At 39.8% G+C, this 23,553-nt stretch overlaps 1 protein-coding gene across 1 annotated transcript; it reads left to right on the top strand.

The window, feature by feature from the left end:
* Window positions 1–3,588: 3,588 nt before the first annotated feature.
* Window positions 3,589–23,206, top strand: dnase1l1 (deoxyribonuclease I-like 1). Its single transcript, XM_047379736.1, has 10 exons — window positions 3,589–3,731; window positions 3,925–4,029; window positions 6,261–6,419; window positions 6,935–7,023; window positions 9,013–9,102; window positions 9,186–9,298; window positions 9,402–9,514; window positions 9,629–9,786; window positions 22,192–22,288; window positions 22,626–23,206. The coding sequence occupies exons 3-10, from the start codon at window positions 6,273–6,275 to the stop codon at window positions 22,767–22,769; spliced, it is 951 nt and encodes a 316-aa protein (XP_047235692.1). The 5' UTR covers window positions 3,589–3,731; window positions 3,925–4,029; window positions 6,261–6,272; the 3' UTR covers window positions 22,770–23,206.
* Window positions 23,207–23,553: the final 347 nt, after the last annotated feature.

Here is a 23,553-nt window from a genome sequence, read left to right as displayed (position 1 = left end):
CTGATAATATTGCTTTTGACAATTCCTCTTACAGCAGGTCATTCTACTTTACAAATAAGTTTTTCTGGTTTGGTTTTTAATTGTTTATGTAATAATTTGATGGCAAACCAAACAGACATTTAAACATACACACCAAGTATCACCATCTATATACAATCAGAAGAGAAACAATAGAGAAAATTCTGTCACTACTGTTATTTTACTATAAACATTTTTGATTAGATTATTTTACTTTGTATAAAATTAGCTTTATTTAATCTGTCAGCTGGTGTCCAGGTATAGTACATGTTATATATATTTTTTTTATTATGGCACCAGACAGCAATCTGTTCTCTGGTAACATTTACACATGGGACCCAGTTGTCAAAAAGCCACTGGAGAGTCACTTAGAATGCCCTCAGCTGTAAAACAATAAAATGGGGTTCCAAAGATGCCTTAAAACTTTAGAAATAAAACATTTCTTACAAGTACTGTATATGTTTCTGTCATATTTTATGTCACAAGTATTGTGTGTTCTATTCTTTAATACCTCCTTTTAAGCTCCATTACTTTATTCCTTGTTACTGATCCAGTCTTCAGAAAATCCTTAAGTCAGCCACTGTGGTATCGGTACCAATCCTGTTTTCTTTGTCTGCTCTAAGTTAAAAACTTATTGAAATGGCCATCCTGTCTTGTACTGGTTAAAAATGATTTACTCTAGCTAATTTTTTTTTTACAAAACAACCTGTATGTTTTGATTAAAAACATTAGGTTAAAAACATTTTAAATGCCTAAACTTTTCATTTTAGGCAGAAATTGCATTTCATTGGGCAGGAAATGGGGCATAATCACTTTTGGCAGAAAAAACCCACAAAGCTTTGGCCATGTTATGGATTTTCATCAGGGTAGGACTGACTAAATTAAACAAAATCTGTAAATATAATATATATGAGTGAAACAGTCATTTTAGGCAGAAATATCATTTCATTGAGCAGCCCACAGTCACACTTTCGCAGAGAAACACAATTTGTTTGCCATTTTTTCAGTATGGGACTGACTACATTCAGTGAGATCTATAAAACTCACTCATCAGTCCTCAATGACTATAGACCTGCTGCTTTGACATCCAACATCATGAAGGTCCTAGAGAGACTCCTGTTGTCCCACCTGAGTAAGCAAATAATAAACTATCAGGACCCTCTTCTGTTTGCTTATTGCTGTGGAGTTGAAGATGCCATTTAACCAACCTGATTTGCTTTGTCAGAAACTCCAGAAGACTCAGGTGGAGGCCTCAACAATCTGGATCAAAGACTACCTGACAAACAGACCACAATTTGTGAGACTGAAGGGTTGTGAGCAGGGGTGAAAGTAGTTTTAAATTCCCCATCTAGGGGCGGAGCTAGATGGGGGGCTGGGGAGGTCCTGATGGTATACATTCATATATATATATATATATATATATATACATATATACATATACATATATATATATATATATATATATAATGTGTGGTGTTGTAATTGTTACTCTCATCTGTGGCCCCTTCGAGATCCCTCTCTCTCTCTCAGCAAAGTCCAAACTCAAACAAATGTATCAATATTTTACTTTAGTGTAGGCTGTCTGTATAAGGCAGAAATTAGAATCACTTGACAATGTAATATATATATCAATAGTTAAAGAACTGCCATGTATGAAACAATGATTATCCATTTTCTGATGCATAACTTTTCATCTTCAATTTTTGTCTTTTCTTTTGAACAAAGAAGTTATTGTTCTCTTCTTTTTGGTCAAGTTTTTATTTCATTTAAATTAAAAATTTGACAGTTCGGTTGTTTTCGCGATTTTATTTAAAAGTCTGTAGATGGTAAGTGATTTATTGTTCGTCCTGTCTTAATGCAAGCGGCGGTTCTTTATGTCTGTGCACCACCTGTGTAAAATCTCCCAGCCCATTAAATCGAACGCACCAATCTCCTTGGCAACCGTTCTGTTTCAGAGGTAAGTGCGCATGCGCTCTCGTGTAGCGTATGTGAAATCTCGGGTCATAAGCGATGGTTTCGAGCTGTACTGTGTTGCTGTAATTCAGCAAAATAACATGAAACACAACTAGTTACTCTTCATTTGCTTTTAACTTGGGTATTTAGCAGCGAGCAGACAGACATTAAACGTAGCGGTGCTCGTTTTAAAGACTGGCCGTTCACAAAAACCTCGAGGGGAGAGAAGTAAAACAGGAGCATTCAGGCTCCAGCATATGGAAGCAAATCATTACCATATTTCAAATGAAAAAGCATTTTCAGAAATGCTTTTTCATTTTAAGAATGTGGCTGCATTGTTTGACTCATAAATGAAATTAGTTATCAATAATCCTATTTGCTTTTTAATTTTCTTCAAGACTGCTCATTCTTTCACTTAATTAAAATGAAAAAGAAAGACATTTGAGATTTATTTTTCAAAATGTACCCCAGCAAATAAATACCAAAATTCTATTTAAAATGTAAAATTTGAAAATGAAAAAGCATTTCCAGAGATGCTTTTTCATTTTAAGAATGTGGCTGCATTATTTGACCCATCAAGAAAATTAGTAATCAATCATCCTATTTGCATTTGCATTTTCTTCTTCACGACTGCACATTTTATGCCATAATCAAAAAGAAAACAAAGCAGACATTGCTTTTTGCTCGTGAATTTTTGCAGCCGTAGCTGGTTCTGGATGACGGCTTCATAGCAGACAGCCGTTTTTTCCTCTTCCCGGTTCACTTTCACTCCTGGTTGTGAGTCTAACCAGGTAGTCAGCAGCACAGGAGCACCTCAGGGGACTGTACTCTAACCCTTCCTTTTCACTCTGTACACCTCAGACTTCCAGTACAAGACAGACTCCTGTCATCTGCAGAAATACTCGGATGAGTCTGCAGTCGTGGGGTGGATCAGAGATGGACAAGAAGTTGAGTACAGGAAGGTGGTGGACCGCTTTGTGGCATGGTGTGGAAACAATCATCTCATCTTGAATGTGAATAAAACAAAAAAGAGATGATTGTAGATTTTAAGAGAAGCAGGAATTTTGGAGAAATAAATTCCTGAAAGTGGGACAAATGCATAAAGTGGTTGAGCATTTTGAGGTACTTTGACAAGGTATTTCTCCAAAACTCTACAGTTAAATTATTAAATATGTATTCTTTTACATAAACAAGTATGTGAAAATTGTAAAAATGTAATTAATATAAATGTTCTGTATGTTACTTTTCTGTTTTCTTCTTATTTTCTCAACCGTTGCCAGGATCGGATCCTTTCTGCTCCATTACCGTAATGAACCTTGTATGCGCGACGCTAATCTTTAAGAGAGAGCTGACCTCGGCTGGCGTGACCGCGTATTTCTGACTGTCGGCTAACTTGACTGCAGTGGTAAACGGGACACACCTTTGCTGTAATCGTGGCCATACAAACATACATTATTGGTGTTCATATTTGACTCCAAGCACCAAACCACAGGGGAAGACGCTCAGCTAGCTGAGTGCACTTCGCAGCGCGCTCCTTCACGGGGGCGCGCCCGATCAGTTTCTGAGAGACCATCACGTGACCCTGACACGGTAAATAGCGCTCCAAATGTTTGGGCACAGCTGCTGGTCTCTGCGCGGTTTAAACGAAAACTGGACCTGTTTTTGTTTACATGATGAGAGTCTGTCATCACTTTCTAGACACATATATCATGCATTAAGTGGGCGTCTATACAGAATGTGCATCATTAAGCGTGAAAAGAGTAAGTTTTAGTTTCTAATGGCCGATCAAAACAAAAGCAACTAAAGCCTGTTTGTCTGACCTTATCCCGTTTATAAAACCAACGGAGTGTTTGTAGTCTTGTCATATTTCATCACGATGCGGTCAGTAAATCAGATATAAAGTGAGTTTGACCTTTCTTCAGCTGAACGTATTCAGCAGCTGTTGCTTTTTAGTCCCACCCACAGGAAATAAAGAAGGCTGTCCAGTTTTGGGTTTCAGCAGAGAGGAGGAGAAAGAGAGAGACACACTCCACCCTGCAAGTCCAGCAGTTAACACTGGTAAGTTCTGTTGGTTTGCTTTGGATAAACATTTATTCCTATAAGATTTGAGGGAGGATTGCATCTAGGAAAATGTTGTGTGTAACCAGATCCCAGAATCTCCGTGAGAATGTTCCTTATTGAAACTGGAAAAGAGTGGGAGAGAGGAGAAGAGAGAAGTACTGTTCGGTCAAGAAGTTGCATTAATCTATGTTTCTAAAAAAAGTGAGAAGTCAAACATGTGTTTTAAGTCTGACTTCTTCCGTGACAAAACCTTCAACAGGGCTGTGCCACTTCTGTAGTTCACAGAAATGATGTTCAAAAGATAGGGAGAGTTTTCCAGGAGGGAAACACACACATGCACCAACTTGATCCTCTTCCTTCTAGTGTTGAGTTGATATGTTGTTGGGAGTGTTGAATTGACAAACTATCCATGGACTTTACAACCACAGACTTCAGTGTACTGTATTGGGATTTTATGTGACAGACCAACACAAGGCAGTGCATGATTGAACAGTGAATATAAACTCATTCATTCTTCTCATATTTGTTACAAATGAAAATCTGAAAATGTGACATGCATTTGTGTTCAGCCTCGTTTACTCTGATAGCTCTAAATAAATTCCACAGAAACCATTGAAATCCAATATGGCAGTTGCTCCTCCTCAGACGTTAGTTAGAGAACATAAATGAACAAATAGCATCATGAAGACCAAGGAACACAGGAGAAGAATCAGGCAGTAGGTTCAGGAGAAGTTTAAAGCAGGATTAGGTTATAAAACATCTCACAGCAATTCTTCATTCCATCATCTGAAAATGGAAATAGAATGAAATGATAAAGCTGATCTCAAGCTGAGAAGTGAAACACTTTGGAACCATAAGATTTAAGCAAGAACTTGAGATAAGGAGTGGATCCCATTTATGAGACTCCAAGTGGACAAAGTTTCTGTGAGTTTAGGAGCAACATCTGTTCAACTCAGTTTACAATAAATACTTGGGATGATATAATGTAGCATATAACTAACTTTTTCTCAGTCTTTATTTGAAGAAACCCAGGCTTCAGGCAAACAAGTGGTACAAAGTGTTCTATATAACTGAAATATTATATCACTTACATGTGTATGAAAAAGTAAGTATTTCTGGCCTGGGCCAAGTTCCCAATGATTTGTGATCCTGACAACACCACTGGACAGCAGTAAGAGATTAACTTTTCTAAATCTCAGCTCACTGTTTAGAACTACATAAGATTCTGCTCAGTTCTGCTTTGAAACCAGTTTTTGTTCTTTGGACTTTTCCTGTAGCTAATTGCTTTTTCCGATATTGAGCTGATTTCCTTCTAGCTCCTGCTGCTAGCTGGTTTGCCAAAGTCTTAACAAGATAAACTTAATAAAATAAATAGGTGCATGCTAATTGTAACCAGGAGATGAACAACAAATATGTTTACAACTATATTTTCTCAGTGCAAAAAAACAGGAAGTTCTTATAGGTGCCCTGAGTCACACAGAAAACATGAAGTTACTCCACTTCAAACTTTACCCAGAGTTAATGTTTACACCTAAAACTTCACTAATCCAGAACCTACCAGCTGTTGATTATCCAATACTTGAGACTCTATTATTAGTCTTCTTCTCATGGAGTCAGTGCTGGTGGACACATCTTTTCTAAATCTTCTTAAAAGCTGCAGGAACTCAAAACCACCATCAGAACTACAAGGATACAAAGTTTCTGACAGAACTAACAGACGAAAAAGTATCTCAGTGGCAGCACTGATAAGAACTGGGTAAAAGCTCTGCAGAAAGGAGCATCTAAAGCCTTTCCTTTGTGATTTTCTGAATCACCCACAGTAACACAAAGAGGAAATGAATCATTCACAATAACTTACAGATTTAGAGTGACTTATATTTCTGGTCTTCCATACTTTTCTTTAGTCAAATCTATATGAAAAAAAACTATGAATATCCGTCCATCTATGCCTATCTAGGTTTAGGTGGGGGTGGGGGTTGGTGCCAGTGGAACTTGGGGGGAGAGGCAGGGTATACCCTGGACACACAGTACAAACAACCACACAACCGAACTCTCTTGCTGTATGGCTTACATGAAGTGTTCTGAAATTAGATTAACTTTAAGAACGTGAATATAATTTATCATTCCTTTTCTTTGTAAAACACTTGAAAGTCAATGTATTATTTTCTATTTTCTTGTCTGAAGTGTGCCCAAACTAAATAAACTAAATAACAACTATCTATCTTCAGCTGTAAAGTGTGATGTCCATGTCCCTCCTCCTGCTGTCCTTCCTCCTGGCAGTGAGTAATGTTCAAGGAGGTTCAAACTTCAGAATCTGTGCCTTCAACCTTCATCATTTCGGGGAATCTAAAGCCAGTAAGAATGACGTCATAATAATACTGGCCAGGGTAAGGACTTGATTGTGTGGTTTTGATATTTTTCTTGAGGTTGATACATTAAATGTGTTGTTTTTATTATTTAATGATGCACAACTATCTGTGATGTCATTTATAGGCCTAAAGTGCTTGTAAATGAAATGTAGTGGTATCATCATGTGATTGTCACATTTAGCAGGAAAATGATTGCTAAAGTTGGACAAGATCTACAGTTTGGTTTTAAAAACTAAATTTGTTTCCAGTGGAAATTAACTGTAACATCTGGGCATCCAGACAAGACTGAAAACATTGTCTTAAGAGGCTTGATGACCAAATGTCTGTATCAGCCTTAGTCAAAGTTAGTAGAACATTTCCTGACAACATCTATGACTCTCTAATTAGTTGACATTTACAAGGTGTAATTAAAAGACACGTTAAATAAATTAGACACCTGCCAACCTGTTAGTTTGCTACATGAAGGAAACAGCAGCTGAGTGTGTACAGCAAGCCGTAACTCGGCTGACTTCATCGTTTCCTTTCTGTTTCAGATCATTAGTCGCTGTGATGTCTGTTTGCTTCAGGAGGTCAGAGACAATAAAGGAGCAGCTGTACCAAAGCTGCTTCAAACAATTGGAAGGTAAGGCATCTATAACTAATTTCAAACTCTTGAATGCATTTCACTACAGATATTACACTGGATTTCCTTAAGATTTCAGTTACAGTTTTGTGCCAGTGTGTGGCGTTATGTGTTATTCCTCCAGTAAAAAGTACTAGAATGCATGTGTGCATTTTTGAAAAGTCTAGGTTTATGTCATAATGAATCCTTTTGGTTTCACATTCTTAAACCAAGCAATTTATTTCCAAAACATAGTGGGCTGTCTACTGAGCGTTTTACACCTTGACATCACAACAAAACCCAGAACAGAGAATAAAATTCTGGTTTTGTGCCAGGCTTAATGTGGGTGTTGTTCTCCGTCAGAGACGTTTTAGGGAGTTTGGGAGGTTTTTAGCTGGCTGTAGTTTACCCTTGGAACCAGTAGGTGCCACTATATCCAAAACATTGTTACTGCTTCCAAAAGTAGCATTTGACCTTAGGGACTCTTCTTCCTCTCCGATGTAACCCTGACACAGCCGCAGGTTTCAGAATGAAGTGAAGTGATTACTGACAGAATTTTTCATGTTATTGTTTGATTACAGTTTGGGACACGTGTAAATGCTCTTGAAAAATCCTCATTTCATCAAATTCAATCAGTTTATCACAAAACTGTTGCCCGAGAACTCAGCAGGAGGCCAACAGATGCGACCTGACTGTGGATTTCTTTTTCACATTATATACATATTTTATCTTTGGTTTGCATCAAAGGTTACAACCTAAAATGTTCATATTGAATAATAATGAGAAAATAACTGAAAGATTCTTGCTTTTATTCCTCCATCTGAAGAAAGCAGCTAACCAGCATATCTAACAATGTGATTTATAGGGCTTACCTTTGGGATGCTAACTATTTTCAGTGTCTGCAAGATGAAATCGGCTTAATTGTTCAGTGGGTGAGAGTAACTACCAAAGCATTCATTATTAGTAGTACCAAGAAAATTTCTGGTCAATTGTTATCTCAACCTTTGTGAGTCTGAAGGTGCGTTTCCACTGCTAGAACCAGGCCCAAATGAGACAAATGCAGGTATATATCTGCCACAGAAAATGGACCTGCAAGAAAGTAAGTCTTTCTGGATGGACCCTGAACTAAAGGTAGAGCTTCACTGTGGGAGGATGCTATACTTTGTCACTGGCTGAATATCACCAGCATTTTAAGTCAGTCATCTGCTAGGTTATCCTCCTTCTGTTCACTTTAAATTACATACAGGAGTTCTACATTTTTATTGCACACACAGCTAAACACAGGCTGAATATCAAAGTGCTTTACACTCTCATCAAAGCAATGAGACTTTAAGGTTCAAACATTTTATAGCGTTTATGTACGCAGATACAGGTTGAAGCAATCACCGCTGACCAGGACTGTTGACTTCACTGATTTTAGGTTGGGATGGAGCAGACACATTACAGCGGCTGCCATGTGTATGTGGTTACTGTTCATATAATACACATCTTGCATACTTTAATTATTACAGATTTTTAGGTTATATTAAACTTCCTCTGAGTTAGAAGTGATTTTAATTCAGTTTCAGTGCTTAACCACTATGGAATAGTCATAAATGATTTCTCTCCTGGAGTCAGGATCAAGGCATATAATTAAAGTCCATTCTACCAACACATTTTCACACAGCATGAATTGGCAGTTGTTGACTTTTAAACCAGTCTGATTTCACTTTTTCGAATTGCATTCTGGACTCTGCTGTTGAGGTGGGGGGATTTTTATATCAACACATTGCAGTGGGACTCCTACCTGAGAACGTTCTGGGAAGTCAACCTTCAGAGAAAAAACATTCAGGAACCGATACTTGAAATTAACGTTAGACATAGATATAAGCATTAATTATTGATGAACTTTTATTAATGTCTTGTTGAACCAGCTAGCTGACTTATTGCTTCTTTACCAACGAGAACAAACTCCAGTACTGATTGATTATATTGACAGAACCACTTTATCTTTTTCTGTTGGTTATTCAGGTATGACAGGCAGAACCAGTATGATGCTTTGGCCAGTGAGAGGCTGGGCAGACAAAAGTCATACCAGGAGCAGTATGTGTTCGTCTTCAGGTAAAGTGTGCTGTTTAATGCACCAATGTGTTAAAACTTGTTACAAACAAATATTCCTTCTTTCTTTATTTAAATGCATGTAGGACCAACACTGTGACAGTTACTGGTCAGTATCAGTATCCAGATAATCTACCTGGAGATGAAGATGCTTTCTCCAGAGAACCTTTTGTTGTTCGCTTCAGAGCCCCAAAGACATGTACGTTTTAAGACGTTTATTACTCCAGTATAAAGATAATTATAACTCCCACAAATGCCTTTTCTGCATCGTTCTTTATTCCATCTTCTACCTCTGTTTCCAGCTATAAAGGAGTTTGTCCTCATCCCTCAGCACACCACTCCATCTAACACCACTAAAGAGCTGGATGCTCTGTATGATGTTCTGCAACAAGTAAGAAAGATGTGGAAAACTGAGGTAAAGGCTAATGCTAAGGCTAACCTTAATCATTGCTAACGAACAGAGTAATTTGTGGTAATTGATTGTGTATGAATTGTGTATGATGACAAATGTAATTGTTTTTGTGAGCAGAATGTGATGCTTCTTGGAGATTTCAATGCTGACTGTGGTTACCTCGCCAAGAAGAACAGGAAAAATGTGCGGCTGATCACAGACAGCAGCCTCTATTGGCTCATACCGGAGAACAGTGACACCACCGTTAGGCTGTCAACATCCTGCTCCTACGACAGGTGAACTGCCACTTATGAAAGATATCCAACTAAAATTAACCAGTTTTGAAATGAAATACTTGAACACTTAGCCAATTGCCAAAGGCAATTATTAACAAAGAGGTTTTATTTAAAATTACCAAGTCAGGGCACCACCTGATCATGAGGAATTAATAGCCAATCTTCTCTCAGTCTCTTGTCAGTTGTTGTTTTATGAATATTTGCCTGGTTAAGTGTGGTATTATAGAACATTAGATGGAGTGAATTCACCCACTGGTGTTCTCAAACAGCACGACCGGCACACTTATACACAATAACTTGGAGAGACAAACAATGTCTCTCCAAGTTAAAATACAGCATACTTTAGTCAAGTCAACAAACTCATTAACTAGACTAGTAATATTCAACTAAACTACTGAGTAAAATGTAAAGAATAGGGAAAACCAATAAACTACAGGGAAAAAGGAAACAAAAGAATAAAACTGAAACCAATAACTGATAAAATGATCCCAGTTCAATGTGAATATGGTTGTTTTGCGAATTAGAAATCAATAACATTTTGGACAATTGATTCTTAATTTTGTGTTAACCTGCCATCTGAGGGATTGTTGGACTCCTAGAATGGCAGCTGAAAGTGGATACGGACTCACAGTTTGGCTGTTGGATAGCAGGAGTGATGATATCACATCCGGGATTAGTGGTTTATAGCTAACTTGAGAAAAGTTGGTTACGTATTGGAACTTGGAACCCCAGGTACTATGATTATAGGTGCAAACCTTTAAGGCTATTGCTAGTGGGTTCAGCCCTCACCCACAGCACTGAAAAATATTTGTTCCATGCCCACCTGTTGGGTGGGAACCATCCTGGTCTCGTGGAGCATTAATTAAGCTGAGACAGGGGAATCAACTCCAACATAATGTTTTTTTTTTAAGCCATTTAGAAACAAGTAAAGCCCAGAATTAAGAATTAATCAACATGTTTTGGATTCGGGAGTTCGGCCCCAAAATTTTGAACAGCTCAAAACGTTTCCTACGAATTCCAGATGGCTCAAAAACTTCAAGAACTGACTAAGAATTAGCCAGTTATGAATATAGGAACTTATTATGATTAAACTCAGAATCCTAAAATGTGGGAATTCTTTGGGATTTGTATTAGTTGTGGTCTGTGTGGTATAGTGGTGTAAAGGCTTCTTTGAGTGAGGACACCTCTTTAGCCCTGTAGGGCTGCTGTGACTCTATTGACTGGTTGGTCGTTTCATTTTAGAGAAATTTGCAAGGGGATCAGGTAAATACCAAAAACTCAAATTAAAATGGAAAGATTAGACTGAAACTGAGTTGGGAAGCAGTAACTCAAAGGTTGTCTGACAAGGCAAAACACATGACCGGACCCTGTTACAAAATCTGCAATATCTCTCCCTGGTTTTAGTTCAGACTATCAACTAGCCAATGAGCTGAACAGATTTTACTTGAGATCTGATGATAATCATAACTTTAGTGACACACTCAGTGCACTAAAATAGAGTACCAGGGCTCTTCCAACTTTGTCCTTTGATGAAAGAAAGGTGGAAAACCTTTTTTAATTGGCTGTCATGTTGTGTGAAGGTGAAGCAGGACTAAAGTGCATACATGAGGATGGGAGCTACATGGTGAGTAGAGAAGTGATTTTAATAAACAGGAACTTACAGCCTGGACAAGATATACGGTAGGCCAGGAACATGGAGTACACAGGCTAGATCTCAGAATGATATCAGGAGGAACCAGAGAGGAACAGTGAAAATCAGAGAGCTTAAATACTCAGGGAAATAAGGTGTGGACCAATGAAATAGGAGGGGAGCTAATCAGGAAAATATGAGGCGGCTGGGGACGTAGGAGTCTAAACAATACTGAGGGACATTGACTAATTAACACAGGGAGTACAGGGAAGTAACCAAAACACATCTAAATGAACTGAAGCAAGTAAGCAATGAGACTAAACTAAAGGACATTAACAAGGGAAACCAGATCTATAAGGCAATATAAACTAAACACAGGAATCCAGGAAGTAATGAAAACTAAACAGAAGGAATCTCTTGTACTCATCGTCTTCCGCTTCACCCAGGACTGGGTCGCAGGGGCAGCAGACTCAGTAGAGACACCCAGACATGTCAGACACCTCCTACAGCTTCTGTGGGGGGAGTCCAAGGCATTCCCAGGCCAGCCAAGAGACATAGTCCCTCCAGCATGTCCCGAGAGACATAGTCCCTCCAGTGTGTCCTGGGCCATCCCCTGGGCCTCCTTCCTGTGGGACATGTCTGGAACACCTCCTGAGGAAGGCGTCCTGGAGGCATCCAAAATAGATGTCCGAGCTACCTCAACTGTCTCCTCTCGATGTGGAGAAGAGGCTCTACTCCGAGCCCCTCCCTTCAAGGCTATAGGTGAAGGTAGGAACGTAGACCAACCGGTAAATCGAGAGCTTCGCTGTTTGGCTCAGCTCTCTCTTCATAACAACGGACCGGCACAGTGTACCCATTACTGCGGCAGCCGCACCGATCCGTCTGTCGATCTCCCGCTCCATTCTCCCCTCACTTGTGAACAAGACCCCAAGATACTCGAACTCCTCCACTTGAGGCAGGAACTCCACTCCAACCTAAAGAGGACAAGCCGCCCTTTTCCGGTCAAGAACCATGGCCTCAGACTTGGAGGAGCTGATCTTCATCCCAGCCGCTTCACACTCTGCTGCGAACCGCCCCAGTGCATGTTGTAGGTCTTGGCTAGAGGGGGCCAGCAGGACCACGTCATCTGCAAAAAGAAGAAAAGAAATCCACTGGTCCCCAAACCAGACCCCCTCCGGCCCCGGCTGCGCCTAGAAATCCTGTCCAAAAAAGTTATGATCAGGACCGGTAACAAAGGGCAGCCCTGCTGGAGTCCAACAAGCACCGGGAACAGGTCCGACTTAGTGCCGGTAATGCAGACCAAACTCCTGCTCCGCTTGTACAGAGACCGGATGGCCCCTAATAAAGGGCCCCTGATTCCATACTCGTGGAGCACCCCCCACAGGGCACCACGAGGGACACAGTCGAATGCCTTCTCCATGTCCACAAAACACTTGTGGACAGGTTGGGCAAACTCCCAAGAACCCTCGAGTACACACTGCTCCTCCTGAAGCTGAGGTTCGACTATCAGCAGGACTCTCCTCTCCAATACCCTGGCGTTGGCCTTACCAGGGAGGCTGAGGAGTGTGATCCCCCTATAGTTGCAACACACCCTCCGGTCACCATTCTTATGAAGGGGGACCACAGCCCCAGCCTGCCAGTCCAGAGGCACTGTCCCCGAAGGCCACACAATGTTGAAGAGGTGCATCAACCATGACAGCCTTATAACTTCCAGACACTTGAGGTACTCAGGCCGTATTTCAGCCACCCCCAAAACCCTGCCACTGTGGAACTTTTAACCACCTCGGTGACTTCATTCTGGGTGATGAAAGAGTCCAACCCTGAGTCCCCAGCCTCTGCTTCCACCAGGGAATGTGTGACGGCAGGATTGAGGAGATCCTCGAAATACTCCTTCCACCGCCCAATAATGTCCCCAGTTGAGGTTAGCAGCTCCCCACCCACACTAACAGTGTTGGCGAAGCGCTGCTTCCCCCTCCTGAGGCGCCGGACGGTTTACCAGAATCGCTTCGAGGCCAACTGGTAGTCCTTCTCCATGACCTCACCAAACTCCTCCCAGGCCCGAGTTTTTGCCACTGCCACGGCACGCTTGGCCTTAATGGTACCCTTCAGCCGCCTCAGGAGTCCCACAAGCCAACCACAGCCATTAGGACTCCTTCTTCAGCTTGACGGCGTCCCTTACTGCTGGTGTCCACCACCGGGTGTTCACTATTGCTCACCCCGTAGGCTAAAATGACAGTCAGAGACCTGTCCCCAACCCGAAGGTGCAGGGATGCGACCATGTCATCCACTGGGGTAAACCCCAACACGAGACAGCTGAGTTGAGGGGCAAGAACAAGCAAATCCACCCGAGCCCGCCGCCTCTCCCCGTGGACCATGGGGAGAATCCAGCCCCTCTCGAGGAGATTGGTTCCAGAGCCCACGCTGTGCGTGGAGGTGAGTCTGACTATTTATAGTCAATATCTCTCGACCTCCCGCACAAGCTCAGGCTCCTCCCCCCATCGAGGTGACATTCCACATCCCCAGAGCCAGCCTAAGCATCCGGAGATCAAGCTGCCGAGGTCTCTACCTTCGTCCGTTGCCCAATCCTCTTTGCACCAGTCCCTCATGGTTTCCCCTGCAGGTGGTGGGACCACTGGGGGACAGCCTTGCATCTCTCATTCAGGCTTAGCCCAGCCAGGTCCTGTAAGGAGCAACCCAGCCACTAGGCGTTTCCGACGAGTCCCGACCCCAGGCCTGGCTCCAGAGTGTGAACCCGGCTCGGCCTACCGGGCGACGTCACGTGCCTCGATTTTGTGGTTGTTTGCCATGGGAGACCCTACCAGGGTCATTTAAGCCCCAGACAACGTAGCCTCTAGGATCATTCAAGCACTCAAACCCCTCCACCACGTTAAGCCGAGTCTTCTGGCAGAGAGGACAGAACGAATCTAATAAACCCAAATGAACAGAGAAGAACCTGGCTGTAGAGAGAAAATAAACTCAAAAAACTGAACACAGGCAGATCATGACAAGATCTAACAAAAGTCCAGCAACGGAAGGTTCCAGATGCATGGACAAAGTCAATTATTAAATTAAATTAATTAAATCATCTTTATTGGTCATTGCACATGTACATTATAACGAAATGTGTCCTCTGCATTTAACCCATCCCTTATAGTGAGCAGTGGGCTGCCATTATGCATGCGCCCGGGGAGCATTCTGGGGCTAAGGGTCTTGCTCAGGGACCCAGAGTGGCAGTCTGTGGGATACAAACCCGGCCCCTTGTGTCCCCTCCGGAACGCAAACCTCCTGTTCTAACCACTAGGCCCCCACTCCCCATTTTTGCTCCAGATGTGAAGATTATTAACCCCAAATCCCAATATGACTTTAGATCTTCTGCTTTAACATTTCAAGTGATGACAAGCTAATCAGGAAGGAGATTCTGCTGCTTATTGATCCACTCCAATTAGCATACAGTCCTTGTAGGGGTGTTTAAAATGATGTAGTTGGTTTATAAAATGTCCTGTATTGTCATTTGGATGTAGTAAAAGCCCATATGCTCAGTTACTATTTATTGAAAATTTCTTCAGCTTTTAATACTATACAGCCACATCTTTTTGCTAATAAGCTTCTTAACCAATTTAATCTTGATTTTAATCTTGTTGGTTGAATTTTAGATTTTTTAACGGACAGATCTTAGTGCGTGAGAGTCAACTATTGTCTTCTACTGGTTCACCACACAGTGCCTTGCGAAAGTATTCGGCCCCCTTGAACTTTTCAACCTCTTGCCACATTTCAGGCTTCAAACATAAAGATATAAAATTCTAATTTATTGTGAAGAATCAACAAGTGGGACACAATTGTGAAGTCGAATAAAATTTATTGGATGTGTCAAACCTGTTTAACAAATAAAAAACTGAAAAGTGGGGCGTGCAATAATATTTGGCCCCCTTGCGTTAGTACTTTGAAGCTGCAAGTCGCTTGGGGTACGTCTCTATCAGTTTTGCACATTGAGAGACTGAAATTCTTGCCCATTCTTCCTTGCAAAACAGCTCGAGCTCAGTGAGGTTGGATGGAGAGCGTTCCTGAACAGCAGTCTTCAGCTCTTTCCACAGATTCTCGATTGGATTCAGGTCTGGACTTTGACTTGGCCATTACAATACCTGGATACGTTTATTTGTGAACCATTCCATTGTAGATTTGGCTTTATGTTTTGGATCATTGTCTTGTTGGAAGATAAATCTCCATCCCAGTCTCAGGTCTCTTGCAGACTCCAACAGGTTGTCTTCCAGAATGGTCCTGTATTTGGCCCCATCCATCTTCCCATCAATTTTGACCATCTTCCCTGTCCCTGCTGATGAAAAGCAGGCCCAAACCATGATGCTGCTACCACCACCATGTTTGACAGTAGGGATGGCGTGTTCAGGGTGATGAGCTGTGTTGTTTTTACACCAAACATATCGTTTTGCATTGTGGCCAAACAGTTGGATTTTGGTTTCATCTGACCAGAGCACCTTCTTCCACATGTTTGGTGTGTCTCCCAGGTGGCTTGTGGCAAACTTTAAACGAGACTTTTATGGATATCTTTGAGAAATGGCTTTCTTCTTGTCACTCTTCCATAAAGGCCAGATTTGTGCAGTGTACGACTGATTGTTGTCCTATGGACAGACTCTCCCACCTCAGCTGTAGATCTCTGCAGTTCATCCAGAGTGATCATGGGCCTCTTGGCTGCATCTCTGATCAGTCTTCTCCTTGTTCGAGATGAAAGTTTAGAGGGACGGCCGGGTCTTGGTAGATTTGCAGTGGTCTGATACTCCTTCCATTTCAATATGATTGCTTGCACAGTGCTCCTTGGGATGTTTAAAGCTTGGGAAATCTTTTTGTATCCAAATCCGGCTTTAAACTTCTCCACAACAGTATCTCGGACCTGCCCGGTGTGTTCCTTGGTCTTCATGATGCTCTCGGCGCTTTGAACAGAACCCTGAGACTATCACAGAGCAGATGCATTTATACGGAGACTTGATTACACACAGGTGGATTCTATTTATCATCATCAGTCATTTGGGACAACATTGGATCATTCAGACATCCTCACTGAACTTCTGGAGTGAGTTTGCTGCACTGAAAGTAAAGGGGCCGAATAATATTGCACGTCCCACTTTTCAGTTTATTTGTTAAAAACGTTTGACACATCCAATAAATTTCATTCCACTTCACGATTGTGTCCCACTTGTTGATTCTTCACAAAAAATTAGAATTTTATATATTTATGTTTGATGCCTGAAATGTGGCAAGAGGTTGACCAGTTCAAGGGGGCCAAGTACTTTCGCAAGGCACTGTAGTAGTAAGTGGTGCTGCCATTGAACTGCTGGATAGTTATAATTATTTGGGTGTTATTCAATGTAATTCAAATAGGTTTAATTATTTAGTGCCAATTCACAACAAGTGTTGCCTCAAGGATACTTTGCAAAATTAATTAAATTGAATCATCCAGACTTCCGGTCTGGATGAATTCAAATAGCTTTCTTGCAAGAAACATACCTTGATGATGCTGAGCATGCAAAACTAAATAAATCAGGATTTAAATGTGTACTTTTCTTCACATGGTTCTGGGAGCCAGAGAAGGGTGGTGATTCTTATTTCTAGAACAGTAAACTTTGAATATATTTCTAAACATAAGGATAAAGAGGGTACATTCGTTTTGGTTAAAGGAAAAATTGATGATATTGAGGTTAATTTGATAAATGTTTACGTTCCTCCAGGTAGCAACTGGAATTTTTATAGATCCATCTGTGAACTGATGATAACAAAATATCATGGGTTCCTTATATGTGGTGGTGACTGAACCCAAAAAATGATTCATCCAATTGTAAACCTGATGCAAGTAACAGCAAAAAAATTTAAACTCTAATGAATGAAATGGGAATAGTAAATGTGTGGAGGGAGTTAAATCCCAGTTCACAGGGCTTCACTCATTATTCACCAAGCCACAATGTTTATTCTCGGATAGACTATTTTTTTTAATCTTTGGGAAAGATTTACATAGACTAGTAAAATGCGAAGTAGGTTCTAATACATTGTCAGACCATTTCCCTTTGATTCTGACAGTTAACCTAGAGAGCAAAAGGAAATTCACTTCCTGGAAGATGAACTCAAATATTCTAAATAACGGTACAATTAAAGAAAAACTGCAATTTGAAATTGGATCCTACTTAGATCTTAACGATAATGGGGAAGTGACACCATCAACGCTGTGGGATGCATTAAAAGCTGTGATAAGAGGCAGGACAATATCAATTTGTTCTTATGAGAAAAAATCTAGACAGAAGAGGTTCAGAGAACTTGAAGAAGAATTGAAAAAAAACTACAAAATGAACACTCATTAACTTTGAAAAAAGAAATTAAGACAAAAATTTTAGATGTAAAGAGAGAAATAGATTAAATAAATAATGTTCAATAGAAAGGCAATAATTTCTGTTATTCCTAAAGAGGGAAAGTGTCATTTTCATACAGTTTGACCCACATACAGAGAACACTCAGAAGTAAAATTTTACGATATTATTGTCAGCAAAATAATCTGGGATGAAAACGGGAAGCACCAACTGTACAGGAAGGAAGAAGAATGGACTGGTAAATAAATGATTTAAATGAAACAACTGATTACTTGGATCTGAGAAATGACTTACTAAATTGTTGTAGCTTGAACCACCAGGGGTAGAGAGATTCAGAGTCTTAACTTGCGAAGGAAGATTGTTCGGTTGTCTTCTTTGTTGTGATCTTGGTGCCAGCCAAATGGGGCTCAGGTGCCGATGTTTGAGATAGAGGAAGGAACGGGTTACGCTGATGCCTAAGTCCTGGAGTTGGAGGAAACGGGAACCTGCCAACTTGGTCCGTATCCAAAAGGTACAGACGGTAGTGAGAGAAATCCACAAGAAGATAAATCCTTCACTCAGTAGTTGAGAATCCAGATGTTCAGAGAAACTGTGGAACGAAGTCGGGACTCAGCAAGGTAAACAAAGCCTCAGGTAAAAACCTGCATGGGAACAAAATACAAAATTACTTGAAGTACAAGAACGAAGCAAGAAATCTGTAGAGGCTGAGTTGGTTACCACTAAGGCAAACACTCTGGCATCGAAGTGCTGGCAGCCTCCCACTTAAGTACTCCTCCAAGCAATCAGCAGATAGGAGACACCTGTCATCCAGCACACCTGAGAACTCCAGCGCCAACTGTGAAACACTGAATGGTTATGTAGACAAGTACACCAAACACACACACACTCAGACTCTGACAGAAAGGATAAATCAAAATGTGGAAACTACAGACCTGTAAGTGTTCTAAACATTGATTACAAATTATTCACATCTATTTTATCAAAGAGACTAGAGTACATATTACCGGAGTTAATACACAACGATCAAAATGGTTTTGTTAAACAAAGACAAGCCCAAGATAATATTAGGAAAACAATACTTATCATGAAAGAGATAAGAATGCAAAAAAACAATTCTTTGATAATCAGTTTGGACACAGAAAAGGGATTTGATTTGTTGAGATGGTATAAAGTTCTCAAAAAATGTAACTTCCATAACACCATTATTAATATGCTAGAAGCACTATATGATAAACCAAAAGCCCGAATTCAAATTAATGGGGACTTGACAGACTCCTTTTGTCTGCATAGAGGAACAAGACAAGGATGCTGCACTTCGCCACTCCTCTTCGCCCTATTCATTGAACCTTTGGTCTAGTGGATTCGACAGAGACCTGACATAAAGGGAGCAATGACTTTAAATAGAGAGCAAAAATTAGCCTTGTTCGCAGATGATCTTTTGATAGCCTTAACACAACCTGCTCAAACACTCCCAAAACTAATAAATATGTTGGAAGAGTATGGTCAGTACTCTGGGCATAAGATTAATATAAATAAAACTCAGTTGCTAACCTTTGATTTTAACCCAAAAAAAGAACTGAAAATGAATATAAATGGAAATGGAGTAGTGACTATATTAGGTATTTGGGGATTAAACTACACAAAGATAATTCTCAGATGTTCGAGGTTAATTATTGGCCACTAATGCCAAGCATAAAATCTGACCTCCAAAGGTGGAGTATAATTCCCTTTCTGAACTTGAGCTCTAGGATAGAATCAATTCAATGAATGTTCTCCCATGCATGCTCTATTATTTTCAATGAGTTCCACTGAAAATACCTCCCAAACAATTTCAGGATGGGGATAGGTTAATTTCTAGATATCTATGGCAAGGGAAAAGAGCAAGGATCAAATACAAAACACTACATTTGAGGAAAGAAAAGGGGGGAATGGGCCTCCCATGTCTACGTGATTACTATTATGCTGCCCAGATGAGGCCACTAGTTTGTATTGGTTCAGCATCCTACACATCAGGTTGGAAGGAATTGGAAGGTACCACTGTGAGGGGTATTCCAATAATGGTCCTCTTGACCGACAATAAACTCCAGAGTGAACTGATGGCTTCAGAGGACCCCTTATTGGACTGTCTATTTTACCCCCTAAAAAGTGTAATTAAAATATGTAAATTAGAAGTCGCATCCAGAATGTTGAGATGGTGTGGCTACGATTCCGATTTTGAACCCAACAACAGATTTAAAAGGTGGTCTTTTAAGAGCCGGGCCTCACATGCTACAATTCATTTCTTCACAAAGGGTCATTTAAAAGTTCTGAAGCTTTACAAATTGAGTATGGTTTAGAAAAGGCTGACTTCTATAGATACCTTTAAGTCAGACATTATTTTAACCAAATTCTGAAACAACCCTTGAGTGATAGCAATGTTGGATTTCTGGAGGTCTTCCAATCATTAATTAGTCTGGGACAGTGTAAAAAAGTGATTTCCAGATTGTACAATGGAATTCAGCTTTCAAAACAAGGGAGTACTGACTACATCAAGAAGAAGTGGGAGGCTGAATTAAATGAACTGATCTCAACTGACACTTGGGAAAACATATGCCAACTTCAGTGGACCTTCACGGCACATACACATACAGTTAGTCACAGTAGAAGCACAGCCAGTAGCTATGTCTAGGAGAGACAGGGTTAAACACTGAAAGACAGGGCCAAGTGTATCATCTGTAGAATGTGAGCATTAAGTTGTTGGCAGCAGCAGCTCAGCTAATGCCCCCCTCCAGGAAGGTGTCACAGCTAAACACGGAGCCAGGTCAGGTGTAGCTTCTAGGAAGAGAAAAAACAGAGAGAGAACATGAAGTTAAAAGCTGAAATAACAGAAAATAATGCAAAATTGGAGAGTAGTAGGAGAATGTAGCGGAGTAAGGGAAAGTGGTCATTATGTCCTCCACCAGCCTAAGCCTATAACAGCATAACTACAGAGATAGCTCAGGATAACCTAAGCCACTCTAACTATAAGCTTTATCAAAAAGGAAAGTTTTAAGCCTAGCCTTAAAAGTACAGTTTGTCTGCCTCACGGACTAAAACTGGGAGCTGGTTCCACAGGAGAGGAGCCTGATCAGTAAAATATAAATGCTTTGGTAAGCCTCTGTCCTTTGAGTCACATTTCGCTACTACAACAAAAAAGGGTCAAACAATGATTTTTCTAAGAACTTGTAGGGTTAGATTAGTTTTTATGTTTCATGTGAAATAATGACCCCTTTTGTTGCATTTGTTTTAATGTTTTGTATAATTGCTTGCTATGTTAATTTGTCTATGGTCGATAAAACCAGACTTAAACAGACTTCAACAAGGAAGACTCAAGTTCACCTGGTGGACTTTTTTAACGGAGTTACTGAGGAAGGCAGCCTCTGTCATATTATGTTCAGATCATCCTCTCATTAGAAATGTTTAGCTATTTACCTCAGGTCATCGGTATAAAGTCCCTGCAGTGAAGACCAAGAGCCTTAGTCTCTTTATACCTGCTGCTATTGTAATGCTTAATAACAATACCATAAGTCTTGTTGCCAATACTTTTGCACATTGCTCTTTGTTGATACTGACTAATAAAACATTAACTGCTCTGTGTTTTTGTTTTGTAATACAATGTACAATATATTGTCAAAAATACTTGTCTATCTTTACATGTACATGAACTTTGATGACATCTTTTTCTTAATCTATGAGGTCCAAATCGTTGATGGTTCCACCACTCCCAGCAATAGCAACTTTAATTATTCTGTAAACATCTTCCTTAAGCTTTAGGAGTGTGTTCATATTTAGATGAAAAAAAAAAACAGAGCTGCAGCCTCCACTCTAATTCATCTCAAAGGTGTTCAAGAAGGCAGAGGTCAGGACTCTGTGCAGATCAGTCAAGTTTCTTCACACCAAGGTTTATACATCTGCAGCCATGGAAGTGATTGGAACACCATAATTCATTGATTTGGTGGTGGGACCCAATACGTTTGGCAATATACTGTAGTGTATGTGTTGTTTGGAGTGGACATGCTGCAAATCAATTTCACATTGGGGACAATAAAGTTATATTTGACCATTGACACCATTGACTGGTATGAGTTTATCTTTAGCATTTGGGTAAAGTTTTCAGCTCCTGTAAGTTTTATCTGTTCACATGATAAAAGAAAGGCCTTGTTTTTAGGTCAGAATAAGCAAAACATTAATAAAGACTATGAGCAAAAAATAGAATGATGAGACATAAGGTACATTTATTTGGAAATTATTTTGAATTGTGTTCAGGTTTTTGTTTATTTTATATTTAAACCTGATATATGGTATTGATTAGCAAAAATCTAATTTTCTTTACTGCATATCTATATCAGTATAATGTGTATCGTCCATTCATTTCTGATTTTCCAACAGGATTGTTGTGCATGGAGAAATATTCAACAGAGCAGTTGTTCCTTTCTCAGCCCAACCCTTTAACTTCCAGCAGGAGTACAATCTAACAGAAGAACAGGTGAGATTTCTTAGTTTTTATGAAAAAATATAATTGTGGCATTACAGACAACAAAATTAGCAAATCATAATGTGTCTAGAATATGCAAAGATTGCATGAATAATGTTTTTAGCTGCTTACATGCATTACAGTTTTAATTTGTATTAGTAAAACAATCAGTGGGGATGTTTTCCACCCAAAATGAGCTTTTCTTGTCCATGATTTATCTGCAGTGCTGACCAAATTTTCAAGTGGAGTCAGTGCTCAGGTTCTGATTCTTTACTGAAAGGCCAAAGAGACACTGTCCATATATTAAACTGTGAATGTTTGCTGTGTTTATCATCTTTTTTTTATTCAGGCACTAAATGTGAGTGATCATTACCCAGTGGAGGTCTTGCTGAAGGTCGTCAGTTCCAATGCCTTTAATGGAGTCATTTCTTTTACATGTTCCTTCACTGTGTTTCAGTGTTTCAACTATATAATCTACCATGTGTTATTGTAACTGAACAATGAACACATAGAGTGACATATTATATACCTCAGAATGAATTTCAGAAAAGTTGATGGATGCTATGCTCCTGTAAGTTAGACTTTATGGGACTAAAATTTATTTTTTAAAATAGTTATTTTTTCCAAATATGTTTCAAAAATTAAAGGTAATTTCATGAATACTTGCTTCAGTATTTCAAAGCAATTTTGATTCCATTAAACGTGACTTAAAGTTTAGGTCTAAACCTTTGGTGTTAGTAGTTCTAGATACCTGTCTAATGACCATATGATGACTGTTCTTTTACACTTTAACCCTGTTTAACTTTTGTTTTAAATTACCTTCATTTTATTTTCCTTTTTTTGCACTTTTATCATTTTTATCCATGAGCAGAACCCTGCATGTGGAACAAGAAATACTTTAGTGCTGAAAATAAAAGTTGTATTTTCTTCGTTTGTTTTTGTGCCTTAAATTTCTTACACTTACTTCACGGAGCGATGTAACTATATTTTGAACTACAAACCCGGCAATGCATTCTGAACGTAAAAGTGCATGTTTTTAATCTTTTTGGCACTGCTTGACTTCATTCTGCAGTGGTTTTATAGAAACCAGTAAAGGTTAAATTATAAACATTTTCCTAAATATATTGAATGTGATGTTCCACACTTTTCACTACAAAATGAATGAAAATGGCAAAATTCATAAAAACCAAATAGATTGCTAAAATTCCTATGCTTATGAGAAGAATTTAATGAACTAATACTGTAAAATTTAGTATCTGTTTAATAGTCAGGTGTCA

This window comes from Girardinichthys multiradiatus, chromosome 1 (genome assembly GCF_021462225.1).
Source record: "Girardinichthys multiradiatus isolate DD_20200921_A chromosome 1, DD_fGirMul_XY1, whole genome shotgun sequence".
Classification (NCBI taxonomy): Eukaryota; Metazoa; Chordata; class Actinopteri; order Cyprinodontiformes; family Goodeidae; genus Girardinichthys; species Girardinichthys multiradiatus.
This window is presented reverse-complemented; position numbering and strand designations above follow the sequence as displayed.

Bases quoted from the DNA above. Each gene is read 5' to 3' on its own strand.
- dnase1l1 (XM_047379736.1), top strand. From the start codon at position 6,273: ATGTCCATGTCCCTCCTCCTGCTGTCCTTCCTCCTGGCAGTGAGTAAT. The intron at 7,024-9,012 runs GTAAGGCATCTA...TTGGTTATTCAG, and splicing joins CTGCTTCAAACAATTGGAAG to GTATGACAGGCAGAACCAGT. The intron at 9,299-9,401 runs GTACGTTTTAAG...CTCTGTTTCCAG, and splicing joins CTTCAGAGCCCCAAAGACAT to CTATAAAGGAGTTTGTCCTC.